General features: G+C 36.2%; 1 protein-coding gene across 3 annotated transcripts in view; it reads left to right on the forward strand.

Moving 5' to 3' along the window:
* LOC150110203 (uncharacterized) overlaps nt 1–19,238 on the forward strand; it is a 194,395-nt gene that overhangs the window by 67,430 nt on the left and 107,727 nt on the right. For 2 of the 3 annotated variants that reach the window (XM_090392192.1, XM_090392185.1), the window contains one exon: nt 13,640–13,744. The exons of the other annotated variant lie outside the window; for it this stretch is intronic. In XM_090392192.1, coding sequence (XP_090248318.1) covers nt 13,640–13,744 — 105 coding nt within the window. The remainder of the gene's footprint in view (nt 1–13,639; nt 13,745–19,238) is intronic. 3 annotated transcript variants of the gene reach the window in all.

Genomic DNA, 19,238 nt, shown 5'->3' on the forward strand with positions numbered 1-19,238 from the left:
CTCTGGTGATGTTCAGTTGGGGTGTTTTTTCAGATTTGTTCCAGTAGCTGACTTTTCGCTGTTCACCCTGGTTCCCTGGTGAAAACAATGGGTACCTTATTTAAGCCCGGGCGATGCCTCAGCCAGCATGAAATTTTGTCATGTTGTACCATCATTTTGTAATTTGGTTTAAGCCAATAAGAATTACTATTTGGTCGGCTAAATCCCAAATTGCCAGCCCATCGTCGTTCGTTCAGTATCCAGGTAGATACCCAACAGGGTGCACCACGAGAAGGTGAGGTTTGGACATCAATTCAGAAGCCCTGGTTGGTTCTCCGCATTCCTTTAAAGGCTATGTGGAGGTCTCCTCTCAGTTATACAGCTTTGACCCTTAAGCACCCCTTAAAGGTCAGCCCTAATTCCTATTTTTTATTATTATTATTATTCGTGACACCTCCAAGGAGTCTGAAGACTCATCGTGGGAGGACACCTACCGTACTCTCCGTCTCCACCACTACACCGAACCTCTACTACCAATCATCCACATCAACGTCATCTACTGCCCACCACAACAACAACAACAACTAGTATTTTTTGACTGTAAATTGCATATGTTCTGAAGGGCCGATTTGTCTGTATGCGGGATGAAAAACCTGAGTTTCCGGGCTTTTCATCCCGCATGTTTTGCAATCTTTTTTCATCGCTGTCTCACTATAGATATCAGATAGATTTGGTGAAAGGATACAAGCTTGTCTAACTCCTCTTTTTATTTTCACTATAGAAACCTTCAGAGTTAAACAGCTGCTTCTGTTTAATTACATTAGTGTAAATAATTTTTATAATCTTAAGTATATGATCTTCTATGTCTAAAATATCTAATATATTGAACATTTTATATTTTACTCAGTCAAAAGACCTTCTGAAAGTCTATGAAGCATATGTAAATGTTCCTATTTCTTTCAAGTGATCTTTCTATTAGTATTTTTAGTTCCAGGATAGCATTAATGGTTCACATTCCTCTTCTGAATTCTTTCTGTTGTTCACTCAATTCACCGATTAAGGGTATTTCAATTTCTTTGTTAACAATGGTTTAAATAATTTTAAATGCCTGGGATATTAGGCTCACAGTTCTGTAATCCTCACAATTTTGTGGATTATTTTTCTTTAGAATTGGTATGCAGATAGATGTTATAAAAACTTCAGGTAATTGTATTGTTTTATAGATGTCTTGAATGGATTCCACTAAAGAGTTGTTATTATTGCCATTCAAAGCTTTCAGCAACTCAGCCAGGATATTATCACTCATAGGGGATTTATTATTAGGAAGATTCTTAATTACGTGTTCTATCTCCTTTCTTGTCGGTAGAGTGGTATCGTTGTTACATTTAACTTAAGGTGTCGTGAATCATCTATCATGTTACCATCATCATCATAGAGATCTGATAAGCACTCCACCCATCTTCCATATATCTTTTCCTTATCAATGATTATGTGTCCATCTTTGTCCTTGATGTTATTAGACTGTATACATTTTGCTTTTCTATTAAGTTCTTTCACTTTCAGGAACGCTTCTCTGGTTTTGTTCCTATTTTGTAATTCTTCTATCTTGATGCACTGCCTATTTATCAAGTTTTTTTTCAATCTCCTGCATAACTGTTTGATTCTTTTATCCAATGTTCCATATCTTAACCTTTCTTTTTCATTTTTTTTTCTCTAAATGTTAGGCCCATATACAAGAGGTTTGCTGGTCAACCTATAATACGTTAGTACCGTATATGCGTGGTTGGGAAAGGAGAAACTTGTTTACATTTGATTTAAAAGCCTGTATGTTGTATTCCTTGGGAAATACGTCACGGGGGAAGACTGTTCCACAGTACCCCAGCGGCAAGGATGGAGGAGGAGGAAAAGAAACTTGTTCAGTGGGTTTCAAGGGGTACTGTGATAGGATGTTGGGCGGCAGTTGTGTGTGTTCCAATGGGCTTAGTACAGAGTGGGGTAATTATCGATGCTGTTTCAGATGAACATTTCCCAAGGAAATATTTATAGAATATACAAATTGCAGAGACCAAGAATTATTGTGAAAGTGAGGGGAGCAAGTTGGTGAGAGATGGGTCATTTATCAGTCTAATTGCTCTCCTCTGTATTGAGTCAAGCATTTTGAGGGAGCTTTTAGGAGGCCCACTCCAAATGTTAGAGCAGTATTCGATAGCTGGGTAGTTTTGTGATTCGTATAATGTTAATTTGCTCCTCTTTTCCATGTTCTTCTTTCATCGATAAGGTTGATTGCTTCTTGTGTTATCCATGGTTTTTCTTTCTTTCTTCTTGTTTATTGATGTGGTTTTTAGCAGATGTTATGATAGGTATTTGTAGTCTGTTCCACCGTGAGGGTTCATTTTCATTTTGCAAACAGCAGTTCTGAAACATTTTCATTAAATTTTGATTTTACTATTGGATTTTGTACCATTTGCAGATCCCATTTTAGTGGTTGACTTTTTTTAAAATTTTTATTGCTTTCAGGCAAATATTCATTAAGACCAGTCTATGATAAGATCAACAGTCAGCACTTGGCATCACCTTTGAGTTCTGTATTCCCTTGAAGTAACTTTTACTGACCACAATATAGTCTAATTGATTTTTTGTATCTTCCATCCGGACTTTCCCATGTGTATTTTGCTGTTGGTTTTTGCTCAAAATAAGTTAGTTATGAGACTGTGCTTGTTACAGAAATCAATCACTTTTTTTGTCCTCTCTCTCATTCCAAATTCCAAGTCCAAATGGACCTATGTGTGTAGATGATCTCTCTGATCCAACTTTTGCATTCCAGTCACCCATAGCACAAATAACTTGATCTTTCTTGCCTCCAACTTCCTTTATACACCATTCTATTTCATAATAATATGTTATCTATTTCTGCTTCCTCATTCTGTTCTGTAAGAGCATGTATTTGAATGATCAGCATATCTCTAGGTTTAGACTTCACTAGAATTGCCATTACTCTATCTGATTTTTTGATAACATTAATGTTTTTATTAGTTTTCTTCTCTACACTGAATGCTACACCTCTCCTTGATATTACACTGCCCCCACGTATATACTTTATGTATCTTGCCATTTGGAAGTTTTGACTCAAAATCTGATGATCCTACCAAAAGGTTTCACTTCTTCCCAGTATGCTAATATTCAATCTCTCCATCTCTCTCATCCCATTAGCTAATTTTCCACATTTATCAATCCTTTTGCATTCCAAGTAGCAATATTCAAGCAATTTCTACATTGAGTTTCTTTATAGCAGTCATGAACTGACGATACCCCAGGGCCTGCTACTTCATCCTGACACCACCGTTCCAGGCATTTTGAGACTACCTGGGCTTTATTTCTTTTCTGTTTAGACATGATGCTTTACATAGCAGCATTTTTTACAGAATGGGCCACTAGAACCATCCAATCCCCCAATATGAATGGAGGACCCCAGCTGTTGTTGGTTAGCAGGTCCCATGGACCTAGCTGTGAGGTCTACAATGTAGTGCCACCAATCATCCCTCTCATCTACCACCGAGGGGACTCCCCGATGCACTGTAACAGCCCAGCGACTGGATCTCTTAAATCAGTCAACTAATATTTGAAACCCACAAATCTTTAATTTGTTCATGGAATGTATTCTATAGACTCAACACTATCTTGGTCAACTGCATCTTAATTTTCTCTACCACCCTCCTCATTCACAAGAAATCCAAGTGACCACATCTAAGTATGATTCCTACTTGTCAATTTGTTTTGTAATATCCAAATAATATGATGTGCTTTTTTGCCAAATTTTGCAATAGTTTTCCTCTTCATCTGTGTACCATCACCTCTAAATTGCCATCCTCATCAGCTTCTTGCAGTCTCATTCTTATAATACACATCTTGCAATCTTTTTCATCCCAAATTACATAAATTTACACTTCACTAGATTGAACCAGCAACCATTTTCTATGGAGACAATGTCAGTTCATTCAAATCATCCTGCAGGATCTCTACATCACTTTTATTTCTTGTTGTACTCCTCAGTTTTAGCATCACCAGTGAAGAACTAGATATCGCCTTTCAAATTATCCTCAGTATCATTCATATATAAATTAAACAGCAGGAGTCCAAGTACAAAGCCCTGAGTATACCACTGGTCACTTGAGTTTTCATTTTTTCTCCTTCATATACTGTAGTCAGAAGCTAAACTTTTACTTGAATCACCAGCTTCATATCCATTCCCATTTGCTCTAGTTATGTAACAGATTTTAGCACTGTATCGTATCAAATGCCTTTAATAAGTCCAGCAACAACAATATAGCAGTATAGCCATTTCCTTTATCCAGCTTAACTGACATTTATAAAAAGTTGGTAAATTACTAAGGCAAGACATATTGTCACAAAGCTATGCTGTGTTTTCACACAGTGCCATATTTTTATCTGCTCTTACCTGAATTCTTACCTTAGTCAACTTTTCCAAACTTTCCTTAACATTGCCTTAGATGCTAAGAGGTCTATAGTTTGCAACCTCTTGAAACATTAGATGTAATGAGATCTCTTGTCCTTCTTCTGGGAGATTGCCAGTCCCGAGACTCAAATTAAGCAGCCTAGTCAGTTACAGCCAATTCGTGCACTTTCTCATATTGATATTGACAGAGGGAAATAAGTTATGTATATGTAATTCATAGAAACAATTGGCATGTGGTGCAGCGAGAGGGAGAATTAAAAGAAAGAGTGAATGGGAAAAGCATAAAAGTGCGAGAAACTCAGAGAAAATAGGTAATATTATATGAGATTCAATGATAAGAGGTATACTTAATGAGAAAGTGATGAAAGCATGTTTCCCAGGTGCAAAGATAAAGGATGTTAGTGAATCTGTAAGTTTGCAGAAGAAGGAAGTGAATGAGTTAATTGTTTTGGCAGGCACAATTGCAAATGATGTGAAAGTTGAGAAATATGCATTGAGAGAAGATATGAAAGAGTTGTTAGAAGTAGCAAAAGTGAAGAGTAAGAAAGTAAAGATTATGTCAATGAGACGATTGTGTAGAAAGAATGATGTGCAGTTTATAGTTGTGTGTATTGAATTTGATGGACATAAGGACCTGTTATGCCTGATGGACTGCACTTAAATGGTTTTGGTGTTAAATGCTTGGAGAAAGTGTTGTTCGCTGAGAGTTTGGAAGTGCAAAACCAGGGGAAACTAGAGATATTAGGGAAGAATAATCAATCCTATGTCTTGTTACCCCTGAGACAGATGACTGCGAGTGCAGAAATGACTATGCAGAAATAGCCACCTCTGGGATAGATAAGTATGAGTGCAGGAATAATTGTGAAGAGTTGGGTGCAGTTTCCCAGGTTTTGAATCTGAATGGGCAGATAATAACATTATGTAAGGTTAACTGTATGCCCAAGGGGATGAAATACATGTACATGAATGTCCAAAGTATCAGAAATAAAGGAGAGGAGTTTTTGGCATTGATAAAATTATTGGCATCAGGGAGACCTAGTTGTCAGAGAATGATGTAGTTACAGGGATAGAATGTAACAGATATTGTATTTTAAGAGAAGATAGAGGAAATAGGGCAGGAGGAGGGGGGGTATTATTAATGATAGCTGAAGAACTTCACCCAACAAAACTAGAAGTTTAGGAAAATGGTGGATATGATGGAAATGGTTCATTTGAGGCTGTCTGGTGTGAGATAGAAGCGAATTGGACATATATTGTTGGTTGCTGCTATAGACCTGGGGGTCAAGAAGAAGATGCGGGCAACATGCATTGGCAGATTATCACAATGAGTGCAGGCTCAGTAATTATCATGGGAGACTTCAACTGTGGGGATGTAGATTAGAAGAAGGAAAAAAGAAAGACAAAGCCACACCTTTTCTCTAGAAAGATTTCTGTTAATATTGAATGAAGTTTGTATGCTATCTCTGATCTTCAAAGATCATTATTCATACCCATACCTGATAAACAGGTGTGGGATTGATGGACATCATTGTCTTGCATTCTTCCTTATGCAGTGGCACTGTTTTTCTTCCTTTCACTCTTCCAGAACTGTTTTCCTGTTTTGTCAGACCCTTCTTGAACAACTAAGTTAGGAGTAATATAATTTCTTTTGCACTTTTCCTCAGTTACCAATTAACGAACTTGTTTTCTTAGTGTATCATATTCTCCTTCTCTCTCTCTCTAATTCTCCTTCTCTCTCTAATTCTCCTTCTCTCTCTCTCTCTAATTTTTATTCAGTGAAGTTTGCAACTTTCTAGCCATTTCAGTGTCAAAAATCATGTGATCATTCTCACTTACTGAAGGCATCATAGTGACTGTATGAGAGTAAATAAACCAACACTGACATCCCACATGTTGTCTGTGAGATAGTTATCCCTATGAATCTCAAGGAATTCATTCTTCTTATTCTCACATTCTATTTCTTTTCAGTCAGTGATTCTGTAATTGGTCACACCTCTGTCTGACAGTTTCAGAATCATCTCCTTTTACACTTCTTAGTCTATAGCAACTCTTCACCGGATGTCCAAGATTCTTACTCATCCTCAACTTTCACAAATAGCCTCAAAACTGTTATCACTATTGCTTCCTTGAAATATCATATGGAGAGGTCACACCTCTCCCGAGATCATCACCCCATCCTTTACATTTTCTGTCTTTCTGAAAATTCTGCATCCATCATATTATATTCCTACCAGTATATTATCCTCTGTCAATGATGTCTGACTGGCACTAACGATTTGCAGACTAATTTTATCAAGGCTATAAACTCTTTTTCTGGTCCTCTCCTTCCTTCCTACAATTCCACACCTTGTCATTCATAAGCTATTTGACTTTGTTGCTTTCACCAAGGTCATCCTCAGAATCCTATCTCTTATACCATCATTTTTCATCTTGCTGTTTCTGGTAGCATATACCCACAACCCATTGTCTGTTTTTATTTCCATGGCTTAACATGCCCCCCCCCCCCCACACACACACTCTTGTCTTCTCAATAGCAATCTACCTCATTTCATACCACCACTTTCATCCATTTGCAAGCCATCCTCAGCAAACAGCTCTCCTACTTCAGATTTAAACAATGCATCTCTGCAATACCCAAGACCTTTCTTCCTGCACATCCTAACTATCATGCTATTCATAATCATTGCCCTTCTCCTGAGCTCTCTGCTGTCATACCTTTGTAGCACACTCTCAAATTACTCTTGCTCTTCTCCTTTTGCCTTTAACAAATCTCAAATTCTATGCTACTTCATTCACATATTTTCATAAATCATTCATTACAACAACATAGTCAATTCTGCATTTCCTTTACTCTTCTCAGCCTCAATCAGTCACTTTTCCTATCATCCCTCCTCAACACACCTCCAATAGCTGCTCTGTTCAAATAGAGCAGCTGTTGGAGGTGCTCTGTTTGAACATCATTCACATAGAGTTTCCACACAACACTGTACTACTTTTAAACCTTTCACTGTCAACATTCACATAGAGTTTCCATGCAACACTGTCATCATTCATTGGCACTTTCCGTTTTTTTTTTTTTTTACACTTTCAACAGCCAGTCTTTTATCAAAATTCACTATCTCACCTGGCACCCACTTTAATTCTTCCCCCAACCTCACCATTTCACTTCTAATATGCTCTCCATTTCAAAGTTCATTATGATACACATGTTACTGGTTGAATGGGCCTCTCACACTGAGTCTGTTGACTCCATGGAGGTTGCTGTAATAATAATAATATTTATAAACACTTAAAAATAGAAAAAAGAAAATCGGAATTGTATGAAATTATATGAAAAATGTGGAATCCTGAACCTAAAGAAATAAATCCATTACAGAAACATGGCTGTCATACTTTGTTTTACATATTCTCCAGTATTAATTATTATTATTATTATTATTATTATTCTCAGTTCAGCGCATCATTAACAAATGCAATCATGAATATTTATCAAAAATGAATGTAATCAGTATTTTAAATTAAATAAATTAAGGATACCAAGAAATTATATACTTGGTTTAATCCTTTATCCAAGTATATAATTTCTTGGTATCTTTAATTTATAGTATAACCAAGTGGAAAAACTTTCAACAATTCTCAGTATTTTGTATTGAACAATAAATATAATAATAAAGTTATAACTGTATGTATGTAATATATACCGTGTATATATATATATACACACACACATACATACATACATACAGTTGGGTCCAAAATGTACCTACCAAATTTAATGCTGTATTAATTCTGAATGAGGAGGCATGCAAATCTCATCCAAAGTGTATTAAGGTCTACATCTTATGCCATTTATATTACAACATGTTCAATATGTTTACCTCCAACCTTGACAATCTTCTGCAGTCATATCACAAAATTGTACACCACCTTGTGGAGGACATCTGTTGGAATAGCCAAGATTTCATGCTTTTCACACCATCAAGCCAAAAGTGTGAAAACCATTTGAGACCATTTGGTGTCATTTTCTTGGTTCTCATTTCTCCTGATCATTGCATTAACAAATCCAAACATACTGCCGTGTTAACCTCTGTGAGTGGCTGTTGGATCTGGATTTTATAGGGAAACAAATGAAGATTTTCCTTGAAAATTCACTGAAGACTGCTGCGTTTGATCCCTAACACCTGAGATGCTCTCCTGGTAGATTTTTTCAGACTTCTTTCAAATGTTTCCCAAACTTTTTCAATGTTTCTTTTGAAACATTGAAAACATAGTCCTTGCTTTTGAAGGCCTACCACTTTTAGAGGGATTGTCTAACATTGACTCAGTCTTGTGAAATTTCTTGATGAGTTTGATATTGTGTGTCCAACTTTGACACCAAACTTTACCTGAAATGCTTTTCTAACCTTTTTGAGGCTTTCTGATGATTGAATGTACTCTTTGATGATGAATACCCACTGCACAGTAGTGTAGGCTGAAATTTTTCATACCCTGCAAAATGAAAAGAAAATGCAAATGAAACACAAATGGCTTGATGGCTATAATGTGTTCCGTAAAGTTATTTTCTAATTATACCAGCTAATTGCAGAGAAAATTGGATTTAAACTTGGTAGGTACATTTTGGGCCACCCTGTGTATATATATAGGTGATAGATGACATGGCCATAGAATCCATTCACTATGGCACAAACTCAGTTTACAAATATGCAACACAAAATCACTGATCACCAACTGGCTAACTGAAAACAGCACACTGACAAATTTCTGTTACTCTAGGACTAGGCTCTTTAATTTAAATCTCAGTTCTGGTAGAGTTCCAAGGGAGTGGAAAGAGGGCAAAATAATTCTGTTGCATAAGGCAGGTTCTAAGACTGCAAATTTATAGACCAATCAGTATCTCTGGCATGGTGTAAAGTAGAAAAATTGGTAAAATCAAGAATTCAAGAATGGGCAGATAAAAATATGATACTGTATGAGGCTCAACATATCTTTGTGAAGGGTCGGTTATGCTTTAGTAATTTACTAACTTTTTGTAATAGAGCAACAGCTGTTGGATAAAGGACATGGCTACACAATGATTTTGCTGGATTTTGCAAAGGCATGGAACTCTGTTATGCAAATTAGTGCAAATGGGGGATGGCTATGACACTGGTTAAGTGGATAACAGGGTGGCTGCTGGACAGATATCAAAAAGTGGTATATGTAGGAGCAAAATTGAGGCGAAAACAGGAGACTTGTGGTGTGCCACAAGGTTCAGTGCTGGGACCATTGCTATTTAATTTGTACAGGACGATTTAAATAGGCTGTCAGAGTGGACAACAGTTAATGGATGTAAGTTTAATGTCAAGAAATGTAAAGTTATGTATTTCGTGATAAATAGATTTCAAGCCATGTATCACATTGCTGGCACTGTACTCCAGGAAATAGATGAAACTAGAGATTTAGGGGTAGTGGTAGACAGAGAGTTCAAGTTTAGAGGACATATTGCTAATGTTGCTAAGGTAGTCCATAAGATTTCTTGGCCACTGAAGAACACATTAACAAGTAGAGATAAGGTAATTGTCATTCTTCTTTATAAGGTGTTGATATGCCCACATCTGAATTACTGTGCTCAAGTCTGGTCCCTAGGATTTCTTGTGGAAGAAGAAGAAGTGGTGGAGAGGATTCAGGAGCAAGTGACCAAGATGGTGAGTGAATGGAATGTTTCCTGTGAGGATAGATTGAAGGTGTGTGGATTGCAGAAATTGGTTGATAGGAAAAAAAGAGGGATATGATAGAAACATTTAATTGCTTAAAGTGTTTTATAGGATAGATGTAGGGGAAATGTTTCAGCACTTGGCTAGAGGAACCAGAACAAGGAGTCATCCCTAGAAGTTGAATAAAGATGTGGTTAGTAGGGGGTGTGAGGACTAGAATTTTTGCTTGGAGAGTTGTGGATGAGTAGAATAGATTGTCAAAGTCAGTTGTAAGTGCTTTGTCTGTTAAGGGGATTCAAAGAGAGATATGGTAGATTGTGTGGATAGACTGGTCTCCTGCGATGCATCTCCACTACATGGAGGTGCCCATATAATATATATATATATATATATAAACTCTGAAAAACAAATGTAATTATATTAAAAAATCCCCAGATCCAACTCATAGAAACTAAATTCACTATCAGACAGCCATCCTCCTTTACACAAAGCACTGATCCTAAAACCATAAACACACCACAAAGTTGAAAACAACGCAATATTTCAGATTTCACTTCGATGGTGATCCATGTTGGAATAGACATACAAATTATCTGCATAACAAACTCAGGATAACAGCAACTATTTATAACTATAAATAGTTATCTATAAGGCATTATGTGAAAACATTTTAAGATATGCAATTACATCATATGTATTCTATTCAGGTTACAAACCTAACAGATTACAGTCGTTACAAAATAAAATGGTTAAACTGATATTCTGCAAACAAAAAGATCCAATGCTCATATGGGCCACAAAGACAGAACAGTAACTATTTCAGCTAAAACACCTTCAGTCCAATCTACAGAATAACCAGAACATATCAGATAACAAGATCATCAGCAAACTACATAGAATCATTGCGACCTACAGAGAGCTGAAATGGGTGCTATGTAGATATAATGAGATGGAAAATTACTCAAAAACATGAATTCCTTTCAAACAGCAGTACAAGGATACAAACATACCCTGTCCACCACCCCTTCAAAAAGATTAAAGTGTGGTTGACTGTGGACATATGTACTTGCTTCTACATGCTAACCAGAAAAAAATGCACTTATGTATATACACGTACATATAAATAGTTAAATTGACATCTGGCATGCTGTGAGTACTGAAACAAAACCATCATTATCTAATATCTTTCTCCGATAAGCTCAACACAAGCTTTGAGGAAGACAGCAGAAACACTAATCAAACAAAAAACAATGACAGATATCAAAAACTACCATTATTAGTATTTTGTATTGAATAGTAAATGTAATAATAAAGTTATAACTGTACATATGTAAATAAATAAATATATATATATATATTATTTATCAAAAATGAATGTACTCACTAATTTAACCGCGCGGTTAGCCTAGTGGCTTTGCGCTTCGCAACCATATGCCTGGGGAAGAAGTGTCCCAGGTTCGATTCCCGTTGTAGACGTGAGGAATTTGAGGATCTTCCTCAGGCATAGCCAAGTTAGCCGGTCTTGGGCGTGGTCAGTAGGGTTTTTTCCGCCAGTTTATCTGGCGTTTTTCATCCTGCAAACAGGCAAACTGGCCCCATGAACATACGCCTCTGCAGTCAAAAAATATATCCCCCTCCCCCAGCGGCAGACCAGGCGACGGGTCGGTTGGGAGTAGTACTAACAAGAAGTCGCATCTAAAGTAACATGCGGACCCTGCATGGGAAGCGGGAATAACGCGTAGTAGAAGAAGAAGAAGAATGTACTCACTAATTTGTATGCTCAATTTTTGTTGTAGTGATAAAAACTCAATAATGATGTTTTTAATTATATATATATAAATAATACACTGCATAATAATGAACTGTGGTATTGATATCAAAAAAATATCATTTATTATGTAAATAATAAATTTACTTAGTTATGAAAGAACGTTATGAAAAAAAAAACATGCATGATGTTATTGTGAGAGAACTCATTGAAAATAGCATGAATTACATAATAAGTGAAATGGATGGTGAAAATAGAAGTGAAGGAATGCGAAATAATAGCAGTGAATCACCGCTGGATTTCTGTGCTAAAGAAAATGAAAAGGTAATGAGAGAAAGAGATTGATGGAGGAGTAGTAATGAAGTTGGTATGAAAGGTGTAAAAAGGAGTGAGGAATGGAATTAGTTAATAGCAGAAAAAAAAAATACATCTTAATTGACAGCATGTCTCATTTAGAGGGTCCCAATATAATGCTTGCCATGAGGTCCCTGATTTTCTGCACTGCCTCTAATGGTATCCATTTCTGTCACCATATTTTGAGATTTTAATACTCTCAGCACATCTGGTAAGTTGTGCTGAGAGTATTAAAGGCAGTCATTGGATTCTTTAGACCTGAAACTTACCAGATGTGCGTCAGATAGATACCTTCATGCTTCCTCCCATCACTATCCCCCACAAAAATTTGGTATTATTTCCACCTTAGCTCACCGAGCCAAATCTTTACTTACAGAAGAAACAGAAATTGAAAATGAACTCTTTTTCTTAAAAAAACTTTTATTAATAATGGTTTCTCTCCTAAGAAAATTGACAAATTTCTTTCCCCCAGTCACTCAACTACTGCTGAAGATCCCTCTTCCCCCCAGAGCCTTCACTCTTTGCCTTACATCAGCTCTCTTTCACCAAAACTGGCAAAAATTCTCAAAAAGTTTAACTTCAAAACTTGCTTCACTACGCTCCCAAAACTTCATTCAGACTTAGTAAACTTAAAGAGAAACATCTTCCAACTCAGTTTCCAGGAGTGTACAAGATTTTATGTGATTGTGGAAAGCCATACTATGGCCAGACTGCTAAATCCATCCTTCTATGTTTGGAAGAACACCATAGAGATATCTCCTACAACAGAACTAGAGCCAGCACTCTCTTTAGCCACGTTCTCTTTTCAGTTAACTCAGATGAAGGCCGCCAACACATTGGGAACTGGATTCAAACTTCTAACATCCATGTGTGCTATGATGAACTCGAGAGAAAGATTGTCGAATCTAGAGAAATTTCTCTAGATTCCTCTCATATCAACAACAGCCTAAGTTTCAATATCACTGATGCACACATTGCCTCTGTTCAGTATTTGCGCACTCGCGACAGCGCATAGTATACATTTGTTTGGAACTCATGCTCGCATTTTGTTTTCTGACATGCTACTGTCTTTTTGTACTTGTTCTGTTATTACAATTTTAAGTCTCTCTAATTCTTTATATATTTCTTTGATTGTGATGCCTGAAGATGTTGATCAATTCAACGAAACTAGTGTACTAGTAGTATCGTTTCAAATATATCATGTCATCTTTTTATCTCTCAGTATCAGTCATTAAAGCTTTTTCATAATATTCCAACCGAGTAAAAATGAATTCTGGAAAAAAAAAATATATATATATATTTTGATCTGTATCTTATGTATTCTTATGTAGGATTTACAATACCAAAATGTATTATTATTATTACATACAGAAAAGAAATAGACTTAGTAGGATATGATGGTCGTACCTATAAAGGCTGTATAAGAAATAAAGGAGGATATGAGAAAGGTGTAACAAAAGCACAGGCACATTCAGGGTAAGATATAGAAAAGATTTTAATTAAAAATTGTAAACAAAGTATTAACTTTGTTAAAAAAAAAAAAGTTATCCTTCCAATACAGTGCAGCTGTTACTAAATAAAAATTGCCAGTATATAGGTTCACTTTAAAAATTTCTGGCTTTTCAATGAATTTCAGGGTTTCTGAGATATTTCAACAAATAGTAGGGAGTCAGGAGCATTACCTTTCAAAAAATATTGAAAACAAGCACAAGTTTCAACAAGTAAATAAAAAACAAAACAAGAGATGTAATAGACAATATATTATTAGTGAAGTTTTTCAATACATCACTTCACAAAAAAATATAATGTAATGGTCATTTACTTGTATTGATGAATAATAATAACTCATCTTCTTATTTTTCATCAGCAAGGTGGCTAATTAGTACAGCTTGCTGAATGAAAAACCCAAGTATAAGAAATAACACTGTACCACTTCTGTATGAGACTGGGTTACTCAACTTGATTTGAAAAACCCTTTGCATCCTAGATGGGGTTTCAAATTCTGGTTTTTCCAACCAAAGGGCATCATTAACAGCTGAGCAGGTGTAGTAATAGCATACTATAAAAATAGTTTACAAATTAAAATAATCAGGATGATTTAAACTTGACAGAATGCCTAGTAGCTTGACAATCATAAATAGCATCAAGTTAAAACAAAAATATATTCTTGGGAAGGTTTAATATGTGGTTCTCTACTAGGAGATATATATATACATTCTCTGGCTTGGCAACCATAATTAGCAATGCAAAGTGAAAAAAAAAAAATTCTGGGAAGTTTTAATATGCAGCCATCTACTAGAAGATATACCGAGAGATCAAAAATGAATAAAAAAAAAAATGGAATTAACAAACTACAATGTAGTTAGTAGAATTGTTGTGAACAGCCTCACTCAGTCAGCAGTACGTCTGTCATATTGTAGCGTTAAATCCATTATACTTGCATATTAGTGCCTGTATAGTGCAATCATGAGAACAGCAAGACATAGGCACTAATTGCCAGAATGTGTTGTGAATGTGCTGTGTTTATTAAGGAAGCCCAAGATTAAATATGACAGATATATTGCTGGGTGAGCTTGATCTTCCACAGCTAGTCCGCTCTGTTAATAATATCAAACACTTCAAGTTTTTCATTCATTTCTAATCTCACAGTATATAATCTCTGTAATCTTTCATCAGGGAGTTTCATTCTCAATGTGAAATTAGAAGCTCAGATGTAGAGAATGAAATAAGAAATAATAATAAGTCAAGTAAGCTAGATGTCAATAATAGCATTAGAACTTTATGCATATCACCATGTATCTTAAGGGAATGTTCCAAGGAGTTAGCATCAGCTGTCTGTTTAACAAGAGGCAATGTTTAGCAATGGTACAAGTCTCAAAGGAGTTGAAACAATGCAAAATTGTTCCACTTCACAAAGGTCATGATAAGGCTAAGGCAACATATTACGGGGGGGGGGGGAGTCTGAAAAGTTCTGATAAATACTTAGAACAAAATGATATTAAAGCAACTGATATAACCACAAGAAAGAACATACTAGTGGCAGAATTATGAAGGTGACTTATGTTCTTATATCCTCATATGTTCTCTCTTTTTAGGTGTGTATCTGAACTTTCCAGATCCCTCTCCCCCATATAGGCTGATCTGTATATCTGGAATTGTAGTGAAGATACAAAACTGGGTTGATAACAGTGGTATTCTTTGTGCTTGTCAGCATGGGTTTGTTAAAGGAAGGTTGTGTTTTACAAACTTGCTTATGTATTATAACAAATGTAATTGGACAAGGGAGAATGCATATACAGTGATATACTTAGATTTTGCAGACTTTTGATAAATTTCCATACCACAGGTTAGTCACTAAACTGAAGCAGATGAGATTGGATGATAGACTAGTGAGTTGAATAGGTGAATGGCTGTCAGATAGCTATCAGCAAGTTGTGTATGGGGGGGGGGACATTATCTCAAAAGAGGAAAGTCCCTAGTGGTTTGTCTCAGGGTCAGTTTGGGGACCATTGTTATCTAATTTGTATAATGATATTGGGATAGGCTTAACTAGTGATATACAACTGTTTTCAGATGTTGTGGCCTTACAGGAGGACTCGAATAGATTGTATGAGTGGACAATGGTATGGAACTGTTATTTAGGTGTTTCCAAGTGTAAGTTTCTGAAATTTCATAGATAACAATGAGATGCAAAGTATACACTTGGTGGAGACATTTTAGAGGACATTGAGCAGATAATAGACCTGGGAGCGGTGGTGGACAAGGATCTGGAGTTCAGAGGTCACATTGCACAAGTTGTGAAGCCATCACATCAGATTATAGCAGTGATGCAGAGGACCTTAATTTATAGAAATAAAGAAGTTCTGATTCCATTGTATAAGGTCTAGATCAGGCCTCGTATGGATTATTGCACAGATTTGGTCCCTGGGTTTTCATGGTGATGAGGATATATTGGAAAGGGTCCAGTGAAGGCTGACTAAGGTTGTAATTGACCTTTGGGATGTGGTATTTGAGGACAGATTGAGGTAATGTAGTTTGCAAACCTCGTGAATAGGAGGAAGAGAGGGATTATGATTGAGATATTTAAGTTGCTATAGGATTGGTACCAGGTTAATGTGGAAGAAAGTTTTTGTAAAACGAGGAAGGGGAGGTGGAACAAGGGGCCATACCTCAAAGTTATATAAGGAGAGTGTGAGCAGAGGCATAAGGAGTAGGTTCTTTGCATGGAGAGTGGTTGGTAAGTGTAATGCTTTGCCTGACATTGTGGCGAATGCAGATACATTGAATGAGTTTAAATCATGGTTTGATGGGCTTTTTTGTATAACAGTGTTAACCTCCCATGCTGAGACTTTTGATTCCATGGAGGTCTTTTGTTAATAGTAATAATAATGATATCTTCTAGTAGATCTCCACATATTAAATCTTCCGAAGTTTTAAACTTTCCATTGATTAATTATGGTTGCTAAGCAGCCAGTCATAACTAGCATTTATTGTATGATAGCCATTGGTGGCTGAGTGTAATGCACTGTCATTGGTACTGTTTTAAATTACAGCTGAATCAATTAAGGCAATGAGGTCTATGTATTATGTCTGTTAATAGCACATATTCTTCTGGCTGATTTGCTTGTTATGTTTCACAATGAAAAAACTCTGCCACCTCAATATGAAATCAACCAACTCATCTACTTTGATAACTCCTAGCAAAGGTTCAAATCCCGAAGAGGGTTTGTACTCAAGGCTTTCCTAGTTATAAGGCAAATTTTGTTGTGTTTTTGAGGAACCTTTGCTCGGACATATCCACTGAAGAAGAGTTAACTGATCTCACATGAGGTGGCAGGGGCTCTTTCCTTCAGAAATTTGGGTTTTTCATCCTACAGAACAAGCAAATCATCAAGAAGACCACATGAAGTAAACAGACATATTACATGAGCTTCATTTGCTTCAGCCACAGTTTCAAATACCAGTGGCAGTGCGTTCTCATTCATTATCTGTGTATAATCTCTTCCTTGCTTACGATGCTGTTATTCAACTTTCAGGGATTGTTTTTCATTCTTTCATCTCTCTCTCTCTCCCCTTCCATCTTAATTTGGTAAAACTTGCTCATCATTCTTAATCAATCATCCTCTCCTTCCTAAAATTCCCCTCAAATAAAAAATAATCTCTCAAATAATCAACATTTCAATGTCCTTAGATACTCATCTCTTTTCTTCATTACTCAGAAACCTGGAAAATTATACACAGTAATCTAGATGCAGTTTGAACAAGCATGTTGTGTTATTAAGTAACTGAGATGTGGATATTTTTTACAAATACAATTAAATTGCTTATGATAAGATATTACTGTGTGTTATAATGTGTTTGAAATATTATTAAACAGACTTTGTCAGCAGTCAGAGTGCTAAAAGAGAACTGGGAGAAACATCTGAATGACAAATGCTATACTAGAGCTCTACAATACACCATTTCAGTTATCTGTAGATTATCCAAAGCTCAGGAGAGTTATTAGAAGTGGTGCTAATGTGGTAACTCTTCAGGAGAAGTTGAATAGGGTGGAAAGGCCATGTATGAATGGGAATACCAGTTTAATGTAACTAAGCGTAAAGTTTTAAACTTTGGGAATCAGAGATGGAAAGCTGTGAATTGTACTAGTGGAACTATACTGGAGAAGTTGAAGGAGATGAGGGATCTTGGAGTGATGGCTGATGAAGAGTTGAAGTAAACAGATGCATTGCAAAATTGTGATGACCGCCAAGTAGATATTAGAGCCTTGATCAGATCACACATCTGGACTAGATATGCACAGATCTTATCGCCTGAATTTCAGTAAGATGTGGAAACTTGAGAAATAAACAAAGGTGGTTAACAAATATGATGTTATCAATTGATATTTATGTGGATAGATTGTAGAAACATACTACAGAGTTTAGATTGTAGAAACTTACCACAAAGTTTAGTAGGTAGGAGGGATGATTTATTATAAGCTATTGAGAGGTGCTCATCAAAGAAATACTGGAGATATTTTGGTCTAGCAGAAGCTCTTGTGGTGCTCCTAAAAACTAAGTGTTTATTTAAAAAAACTCTCAACGTTGGTTATAAATTGAATTAGAAGAGACTAGGTTGTGATTTTAATTATATTTAAGTTCATTTGTCTTTAAATATAAGATATTTTGTACAGTAAGTTCCATAGTGTAGTACATGTCAGTAATGCACAGTAGAAAAGCATCCTTATTTAAAGTATTCAACTTGAGGGACTTTATGCAATTCAATATTGTGAAATGTACTCCTTACTGAAAGTGAATGGTCTTCGGTTCAAAAGAAAGTGATGAGAGGTTATTTCTTAAAAACTATGAAAGCAAGTGTCACAGGTGCAGATCAGATGGAAGGATTGCAGTGAGAGAGACTGAGATACAATATTTCAGACATCTTTAGAATTACAATATTAAAATTGTAATCTGAATGTTGGGCAACTTAGCACAACTGTATTTATTAAGATTAAGCTTTTTTTTTTTTAATCTGCTGCTGATAGTTTTGCTGATGAAGCATAAGTTTCATTCCATATGATTCTGTGTAAGGTATCCAAGGCATGGTCTGCTAGATCTGATTGACAATAGTTGTGGCAGGGGATGTATTTTTTGTGTTCAAGCATATGTTAGCAGATCTCCCAGTCTGATCATAATATAAGTTGCAATAACAAGGAACTTTTTAAACATCTTTTTAAACACCCGGCAACTTGCAGCAAAGGTGGAGCAACTCCTTGCTCCACCTTTGCTGCGAGTTGCCCGGTGTTGTGCTACCTTACCCTAGTCCTGAAGATATTTTCAGGACTAGGGTAAGGTAGTAAGGTAAAGTTTGCTCACACTTTATCCAAGTGTGAGCAAACTTTGTTTGCTCACACTTGGATAAAGGATTAAACTAAATTTATTATAAACCCCTTACTAACTTGTAGGTCACTACCATATCTCCCCTCTTC

The sequence above is a fragment of the Typopeltis vanoorti genome, chromosome 1 (assembly GCF_054136105.1).
Source record: "Typopeltis vanoorti isolate ZY-2024b chromosome 1, IOZ_Tvanoo_1.0, whole genome shotgun sequence".
Taxonomy (NCBI): domain Eukaryota; kingdom Metazoa; phylum Arthropoda; class Arachnida; order Uropygi; family Thelyphonidae; genus Typopeltis; species Typopeltis vanoorti.